The sequence below is a fragment of the Berghia stephanieae genome, chromosome 14, assembly GCF_034508935.2.
Source record: "Berghia stephanieae isolate SIO BIC M18660-M18661 chromosome 14, UCSD_Bste_1.3, whole genome shotgun sequence".
NCBI lineage: Eukaryota > Metazoa > Mollusca > Gastropoda > Nudibranchia > Aeolidiidae > Berghia > Berghia stephanieae.
In genome coordinates this window covers 28593720-28603719 of record NC_088373.1, presented here as the reverse complement: position 1 = coordinate 28603719, position 10000 = coordinate 28593720, and the positions used below count along the sequence as shown (strand labels likewise).

Here is a 10000-nt window from a genome sequence, read left to right as displayed (position 1 = left end):
CATGATTGTCGTCATCGTCATCATCATCATCATCATCATCATCATCATCATCATCATCATCATCATCATCATCATAGTAGTAGTCCTTGATGTCACCATCATTATCACTATCATGGTAACATGTATTCTAGTGGTTTGGCTGTACATGTATTGTTGAAAATGGGGTGGAGAAATAAAATGGTGTAAATAATGAGGAAAAAAGGGCGTGGTAATATGTAATTGTTTAGCTGTATGTGAATATGATGGAGTTCTTGGAGTTTAGTGTTATGCATATTGTGTTGCGCATATGTTGGATGTGAGTGTGAACATTGGATTTGTCTCTTTTGAACATTGTGAGAAAATTATGTTTTGTGTTTAGTGAGTTGCAAACAATCTTTGTCCGAGCTGAGTCGCTTAAGTTTACATTCACAATTAACAACAAGAGATGAAGTGAGTAGGAAAGTGCCAGAAGACAATAGAGAATTTAAAAAATAATTTTACGGCGGTGATGGGGGTTTGAACCCGCGACTCCGCCGGAGTTGTCGTACCAATAAGGTCGCTGGTTCAAACCCCCATCACCGCCGCGAAAAGTTTATTCTCTATTGTCTTCTGGCACTTTCCTACTCACTTCATCTCTTGTTGTTACCAACATAAGTGCCTGCTCCACTAACTTTTCTGAATTAAACATTCACAATTCCCACATTATTGATAATGAATAACATTTGAAATTATTGAGTTGTTACTTATTTGAGGGCTTGACCAAAGATTTAATCTTTACGAGAGGAATTGTAGATGATGGAAAGACAAGGTATGATAAGTTGTTTTCGTAAAGAAGGACAGGTCGAATCGTGTTTGTGTCGACTACAAAAAGCTCAACGTCATCACCAAGTTTGATCCAGATCCAGCCCCATAACCCAAATAAATTTTCCAAACCCTTTTGATGGACACGTACTTTAGTCGTAATGACCTCAGTAAAAGTTACTGTCAAATTTGTGTTTGAGATTGTGATGTCCACAAGACTGCGTTTGTGTCCAGTAGTTAGCATTTCGAATTCCTGCACAAGCGATTCAGAATGATGAATTCTGGGGACACTTTGAATTTTTCTGTAAAGAAGCTGATTGATCGACGAAATGAAAAACGTGATGGCTTACATTGAAGACATTCTCGTGCACACTGAAATGTTTAATGACCACGTGGGGACTATCGTTGAGCTATTGGACCTTATGGAGAAAGCAAATTTAACTGCACTACCCTCAAAGCGCCTGGTGGGAACAACCGAGCTAGACTTTATAGGTCATAGCTTAAACAAAGGTGAAATAGGCTTGCTGGAAGATAATATTGATAAAATAAAAAACGCTCCTAGACCAAAAACATGGAGAAAGAATTAAAGGAAGCAGGCCTGTCCTGGAATACAGCCACCGCAAAAGCAGCTGATCGCAAAAAATGGAGATGTCTGGTGGATGCCCTATGTGCCTCAAGGCCCGAAGAGGATTAGGGAGTAGGAGACCAAAAACAAAAAAGGAAGTTAAATCTTTCTTGGACTTGATTATTACCTAATTTTGCAGTGGTATCGGTGCATTTATCAGACCTTTAATAAAGAGGACATCTGACTAAGTTGGAATGCGAGAGGTTCATGAAAGGGCCTAATCTTGCCTTAAGCAACAACATTTGGTCTCAATACCGATTTTACATTGACCAAGTTTTAATAACGAATTTGTATTGAGCACCGTACCTCAGATAGGGCTTTGGGCAGCGTGTTAGGCCAGATGATCAATTATAAAGTACACCCTATTGCATTTGCCAGCAGAAAATATTTGCCTCATGAACAGAAATATTCAATCATAGAAAAGAAGTGTTTGGCTATCATTTGGGCAGTTAAGAAATTTTCTTTATAATTGTATGGAAAATGATTTATATGGGGATGGATTATAAATCTCTTATATTTCGGAATTGTGCAAAATTTGAAAATCCCAGAGTAATGAGATTGTGTTTATCTTTACAACGATTTAAATTCAGAGTTGAATATGAGAATGTTGGTGCTGATTTTTTAAGTTGTGTTATTGAAAGTTAATTAGAATTTTGTAGTTGCAATTGATAGGGATGTTCTGTAACTTTCAAAGAATGCTTTTATCTTAATGAGGAGAGTTCTTTGATTTTAATTATAATTAATATATCATTGTTAGCCATGTCACAATACATGTTTAACGGCATGGAATTGTAATCAATCCCTAAGTTGGGTGGTATTGTAACATGTATTCTAGTTGTTTGGTTTTACATGTATTGTAGTTGTTTGGTTGTGTGTGAATATGATGGAGTTTTCGGATTAAGCGTAACGCATATTGCGTTGTGCATATGGTGGGTGTGAGCATGAATGTTGAATGTGCCAACTTTTAGGCACTCTTTGTCCCCTAGGAACATCGTAAGAAAATTATGCTTTGTTGTTTAGTCAGTTACAGAAAAATCTTTGTCCAAGCTGAGTCGCTGTAGTTAGTAATCACAATTACTGTATTGATAATAAATAGCATTTGAAATGATCGAGTCTGAGCTGAGTCATTACAATCATTGCAGTTGTCATCATGACCACCAACACAACTGCCACCACCACTACCATCCTCATTATCATTATCATCATCAACGCCTCTATCATCTTTAAATAACCAACAAAAATTCACTGTAATCCTCAGACTTCTTCCTCAAACATTGTCCCAGCTAAGTACATCCAAGAAACAGATTCTGTAGCTCGAAATGGCAAAAATTTTGACCATTCTTGCTTCATGAGCTTACCTGTCACAACCTTGAACCGTGATGGCTACAAGTTCAGGGTCACCATACTTCCACAAGTTATCAGGAGCTCGCCAATCATGGAAAAAGAAGTTATCTCAGATAATCTAGATTTGAGTAAGCACTAGGAATTATAGTGTTTCATTGTTCATTAGTAAAATTCATTTTAAAAAAAATAATAATTCAAAGACGTGCTTATAAGATGGAAGTTGTGCTGATCGTGGTCATGGTAGTGGTTGTGGTAAAAATAGTTGATGTTGATGATGATGATGATAATATTTATTATAATTTTTATGTTAATTCCAATAATAATAATATAATAATAATAATAATAACAATATTAAAAATAATGATAATTATAATAATAATAGTACTAATAATAATGATAATAATAATAGTACTAATAATAATGATGATAATAATAATAATAATAATGATAATAATGGTAACTATACTGCTCTACTTATATGCACCCTCCGTTCCAGAACAAAATATCTGCCATACACAAGTTGAATAGAGTTCAGGCTGAGTCCCATCTTTGCTTCAAATATGCTATAAGTTTAATTTAGAAATGTTTGTGTATATTTGAATTATCTTTGGTTTGTTTTTGAATGATTTGTTATTATTCTGTAATTAGGTTTTCGTGGATAAGCAGTTATGAGCACATTTATTTGCAGGTCTGGTAATCAAACGCAGCTTTGGGCTTGATTTAATTTTGCTTTTATGGAGTATTATTATGCATGGGTTTCAGGTTTCAGAGTATTTCACTTAAAACATGGGCCCATAATATTTTTTAGCTATCAGGTCCGCAAATGTATTTTTTCCTTTATATACACACAACTACTAGTCCAAAATATGTCGATATTATAACAAAGATATATTCCAATGTTGTTGTGCTGTTGAGGTTTTTGTGCCAGAAGGCGATGGTTTTGTTGACTCCTCTTCACCATTCTTCAAGTCTCATTCTTCTTTGGGGTCTTTGAGAATTGAATGTTTTCAATTAGTCCACTTTTTATATTTCTTTTAACTCAAGATATATCCTCATTAATGTCGCGTAGAGAATCAAATTGCAGTCAAGCCAAAATCTATCTATAAGTACTGAACTATCAGACATCTTCACTTATTCATCATTGCATTGGAGCAAGATTTTGGTATCCCCACCCAGATACAATCAGGTCCATCATACTTATTTTTATGATATTGCTTCCGTCAAAGAAATCAATTGGTCAGCTGCATCAAGCTTTAATTAAAGTGTGACATTCATTACAGCAATTGTAGATGGGCAATGTTTGTCTTGAAAATATCAAACAAAAACATCAGGAAGAAAATCACCCATTTCTACTTCCAATACATGGAGATTCTTTCTTAACCAGTTCTCCTTCACAAATCTTGTTTTTTTTTTGTCTTCAAAGTAAAACAAAATTCTATCCTACCATTTGATATTGAGGATTTTGTGGAGACATAATTCAATGAGGGCCTGACATTTTTCAATGAGTAACCCAAATGTTAATGGTCAAAACTATTGTCTCTGTCCACAGGTATCCAAAGCATTGAGTGTGATAAACCGATACATAAAGATCAAGTCATCATCATAGAATGTAGAATCAGCAGTCCCTATGACAAAATATCCTGTCGTCTGCAAATCAGCAAAGACGGTGTAAGTTTTTGTTCTTTGGCACTTTTTCCTATACCAAATCACTTAATCCTCTTGGTTTCTGCTGGGACAGAACGATGCAATTTGTTGTATGATAATGTCATACTCCTTGTTTTTTTTATTGCACTTTTGGTTTATTTCGTTTTCTCCCTCTGTCTTGTCTTGTGGTATATACTGTGTGTCGCGGGGCGTACAACGCACAATTCTGGGTGGAGTTCCTGACCTCCCATAGTTGTACTTTGTGTCTTCTATCCCCCATATCTGTTTTTCAACTAGCCTTCTGTCTTTGTCTCGGAATCAGATTACTTGGTTTTGTCCCTGACCCTGACCGGATACCCTGGCTGAGAGGGAAACAGTCAAATATATAGTTAGTTTTGGGAGATGATATTTTTTTCCTTGTAAATCATCTCTCTATTGTGTAATGTATTATGTTTTGCTTACATATTATATATGATTTGTAAACATTTGAGTGTATTCCTCTTAGTGGGGACCTGTGCTTGTGACTGGATAAGACTTTTAGGTGATCTCAAACTAAGTACTTTGATAGTGTGCTCTTGGAATCTGCATCTGTTCCGTATTTGATCCAATTTTCCTTTGTCTTACTTTTTCTTCGGTGCTTTAATTGTAGTTCTAGAACTTATTACTATCCCATTTTCTTCCTTTTTACTGGCGCTGATATGACCTTAATGTGTTGTAAGCGCTGTAAAACCCTTAAAAACAAATGACAAAACAACCACGCACAATTTGGTTACGAGGAGAGATGAAAAGGTTGCGCTCATCAATTCCATCTCATTTGCCTCCCAACTCATGTTGAGAGTGCACTTAACCATTTTAATAAAGTATGTCAATTAGAGCCACATTTAATAGTGTGAAATAGTGTGTAGATGCACACAAATGAATTTGGCAAAAGGGGGGACTGCCAGATGATGATGCGCAATATCAAGTGACGGATCATAATCATCATGCCCGAGTGAGGGGACAGATGCATTTATTATTGTTTTTTTAATGTTCAGACATGCTGTTTGTAAGGAGCATCGTGAACGCTATCTTCATATATGAAGACAGTGTCAAAATTTGAATATTACTTACTTTGAAAATAAGATATACCTTAATATTTATATTTTAGAATAAAATCATACTTTTAAACGCAAATCACTTTACTTTTAATTCTTTAAAACTTACAAAATATTTCTTTTTTTTATTAAATAAGGGAGATAAGTGTTTAAGTGTCTAGTGGCTGTCCAAATTGTGATATCTGTGACCAAGGATCAAGCGACCAAATTATGACGTCTGAAGACCGAAGGACTCCTGATTAAGCCCTAACTGATAATCTAAATAACCATTTGAATCAATGGAGCAATAAATTAACCTTTAATTTAAGAAAGGTTTGCAAGTTACTCGTATATCATAGTGTGAAAAATAGTTTTATAATTTTTAGATTTGTTAGTTATTCTGTGCCCGATAATAACAATAAAACCTTGGCTGTACGGAACAATGTTGATCCCCAACCTTCTTTTTAAATAAAATAGGTTATAATTATTATTATTGCTGTTGCTGTTAATATAATCACTGGAGTAATAAATTCTCATATTTTTATATAATTTCCATGGATAATTTATACATTTGATGAGACTTAGTGAGATATTGATCACACTCTCGTTGACCAAACAATTTTTGTCGCACTGTTGCTATTCCAAAATAGAAGGGGAGAAAAATGAGGTCTTTTCAGTTATGATGATTTTGGCAAATTTGGTTGTGCAATGTGGGTCTATGGCTGATGGGCATAAATGTTTGGATTTTATCTAGATGATAGTGAAAACCAGATGTAAATATCTATAACAATTTAAGAATAATGCATATTTGAAATCAGTTAAAGACTTCATGGACATCCTGTAGACTTCATGGACATCCTGTAGACTTCATGGACATCCTGTAGACTTCATGGACATCCTGTAGACTTCATGGACATCCTGTAGACTTCATGGACATCCTGTAGACTTCATGGACATCCTGTAGACTTCATGGACATCCTGTAGACTTTATGGATATCCTGTAGACTTCATGGACATCCTGTAGACTTCATGGACATCCTGTAGACTTCATGGACATCCTGTAGACTTCATTGGACAAACCTGTAGACTTCATGGACATCCTGTAGACTTCATGGACATCCTGTAGACTTCATGGACATCCTGTAGACTTCATGGACATCCTGTAGACTTCATGGACATCCTGTAGACTTCATGGACATCCTGTAGACTTCATGGACATCCTGTAGACTTCAGGACATCCTGTAGACTTCATGGACATCCTGTAGACTTCATGGACATCCTGTAGACTTCATGGACATCCTGTAGACTTCATGGACATCCTGTAGACTTCATGGACATCCTGTATTATTAACTTTTTCTGACATTTGTCAGGTGATTGATTTTTAGTTTGAACTTGTTTATTTATTTATTTTTTATCAGAGCCCATTTATTGCTGCATCTGCACGAGAATCACGAAGGGATCCATCATGCAGTGGTAAACCTCTGCGTTGTTCTAATCGCTGCTCTCTGACCATGGACAAGACATCTATGGGGGATGCATCCTTCAGATTAAGAGTTAAAGCTGTTGTGGAACATGAAAATCGGCAAGAAAAGTTCCCCATTGCCATTAGCAAACCATCAGATGAAATAACAATAAGTAAGTAATGATAATGCTACATGGCATTTACATGGTTCTTCATTTCATTTGAACAAGTTTTAATCACTTAATAAAATCGAAATGAAATAGACTATTGACATAAAGGGGAAAATAGATAAAAGAGAACACAAATAATTAAGTTCATTATATGCTGTGCTGGGTTGTCATTAATCAAGAAAAAATGTTCCAATGCCAGGAACAAATCCTGGTGCTCAGAGCGCATACCACATGGTGCAGCACTTGAACACAGAAGAATAATGCCATTTTCAAGACTTCAAAATTATTCTTATAACTACCTCAAACCAATTTTTCAAATCATTCATAAAGAAAATATGTTTCGTGTTAAAGACAGTACCTATAATTGTAAGACTCGATACCATAACCAACATGGTAGGACAATAAGTTCAAAAGTCATATAACTTTAAACTTTGAACTCTTTCTGGTCTCATTTCAAGTGGGCCAAAACCTCATTTTCAAATTCTGCTGACAGCATTAATTATAATAATCCCAAACAACTTCTTGAACTTACAATACGCACCACAGACAAATCACCAAATTTTTTCAAGACTTTGACATTATTAAAAAGTTGAAATTATTGCATTTAAAAAGGTAAAAAATTAACTTTGTACAATATTCCAATATGACAATAAGAATTGCAAAATGACAATTTTCAGAAATTCATTAAAAATTTAAATAAAGCCACACATACTTAAATAAGACATCAGATAAAATAATTAAATAAGTACAAATGAATAAAATCAAATTAAGTATCCAAAATTAACTTCTTTACCAAAATATCCATGCTCTAAATTTGATAGTGATAAAAGAATTTCAAAAACTCACAGAATATCAAAAAATAAGGTTACAGACATAAAAAAAACACCAGTTAAATTAAAGCTTGTTATCAACATTATCAAGTAATAAATCTAAAAATAAAAAATAAAAATTTTTTTTTAGTAACATTCTTATTTAGTTGAACTCAAAATGTAGGAATTTTTGTGAAATAAGGTGTCGTTAGTGACACACCTTTCAATAATAGAGTTTGTACAAAGGATTTTGATTTTGGATCATTCGGTTGGTCAACAACATAAATGACACTCAAATTTTGACACAAAACAAAAGAGACGACAGACTATCATTTGATATAATTTTTCAAGCTAAAAAATAATAAATTGTGATATATATTTTTTCATGGATTTCATATTTTTAGTTCTAAAGAATACAACTCGCCTTTTTTTCTTTCTTTTTTTTTTTTTTTGGTGATCGTTGCTATGTATTGTGAAGTAATTTGATCGAAATTATCAGGCTATGAGTTTAAGCCATCATGATCTCATATTTGATTCATCACCAAAGCCAAGCTATAAGTTTGTCCATTCTTCCTCTGACATTTGTGGGTTCCAAATCAAATTGCATTCAATTTTAAATATATTTAAAGTGATTGTTTAGCTTAGACTATAAAAGGTTTGAGAAAGAAAATCTGGATTATGGAAAGAAATAGGGTTGGGAGCGGGAGTATTTTGTGCCATTAATTTGAATTTATTTGAGTGTCTGCACATTGTCATCAGTTCGGATCTTTTGTTTTGGATAGCATGGCTATGACTGTAAAATGTATAAATATCCCTTAATAGAATATTAAAAGTTTGGTCTCCTAGTTCTCGATTTTATTTCAAAAGAGCTTCGAATAATTAATGTGGAGTGTATTTGTTTTTTTGAAATTTAAATTTAAAACTATATTTATGTTGTCACCCTCTTCCCCTGCTTGTCTGTAGCCTCAGGACGGCCAATAGCCGCATTGGGAGACTGTCCGCAAGATTATATTAGAGCAGGGACCACCAAGACATGCCAATGCTACCTGACGTTTAAGGGTAATCCTCCTGGGGTCCCCCTATGGATGCATTCTAACGGTAACCCAGCGCCTCAACTTGATGGTGGAAATGGATATTCCACTCTCTCTCTTCAATATCGCCATGACAGTAAGTTTGTATACTTACTTACTTACTTAGGCTGCCCCTTGGGGCGCCCAACATGAGCCACAAGTCTTCGCCATTCTGTCCTGTCCTCCATAAGCGTACGCAGCTGCCGGGTGTTGTCCATTCCTGTGTCATCTAGCAGACAGTCAATGTAGGTTTTATTCTGCCTGCCTCTGCTTCTGGTTCACTCAGGTGGTTCCCATAGCACAAGACTGCTTCAGTCTCCTCCTTGTGTCTCCAGCAGTGCCCCGCAAGTCTCAGTCTTCTCTTTTGAATCTTCGAGGTCACTGTATAATGATTAATAAATAAATATAAACCAATGTATATTTTATTCAGCTTCCTCTCCATAATCTGGAATTCTGAAATCTTTAAACCTCTGCAATCAGGAAAGATTTGTTCTTCTTTATGAGTGCTTTATAATCCGCATTTATCATGATTTCGTAACCAAACACCTCATTTGAAAACACGGTATTAGTGATGATACATGCCACAAGAAATTGAACTCTTTTGTCTGATGAGTAAATAACCATATGACCAAATAAATGTCGTCTTATGTGTTTGACACTCTTTTACGGATTGGGAGGTCCTTGGTTTGAGTCCCACTCTGAATGATTCAAAGTGAAGTCCTTGGAAAAGGCTCTTTACTCACATTTTCTCACTGTACTCAGGTGTCAAATGGTTGTTAACTGTGTTGTCTCAGTCTGAAAAAAATGTTATAATATCGCCTAATAGGCAACATGTCTAATCTTACATGTTAAGTCTTGCTGTTGGCTGGGGACCCCTTGTAAATTGCTTTGAACACGTTAAGTGGATATTGCCCTTTATAAATACTGGAATTTTTCCTTGTTTTCTCTTGTCATGATTTTGAATGAATTAGTAATTTCAACAATAATGTCTTGTAATATAGTATACTTTTTATTCTCTTTTA

The 10000-nt window shown here is 34.9% G+C and overlaps 1 protein-coding gene across 1 annotated transcript in view; it reads left to right on the top strand.

Annotated features, from left to right (window-relative positions):
- LOC144959560 (uncharacterized) overlaps positions 1–10000 on the top strand; it is a 34199-nt gene that overhangs the window by 8905 nt on the left and 15294 nt on the right. Inside the window, exons 4-7 of the mRNA XM_078892177.1 lie at positions 2664–2877; positions 4299–4417; positions 6886–7102; positions 8872–9075. Coding sequence (XP_078748303.1) covers positions 2664–2877; positions 4299–4417; positions 6886–7102; positions 8872–9075 — 754 coding nt within the window. The remainder of the gene's footprint in view (positions 1–2663; positions 2878–4298; positions 4418–6885; positions 7103–8871; positions 9076–10000) is intronic.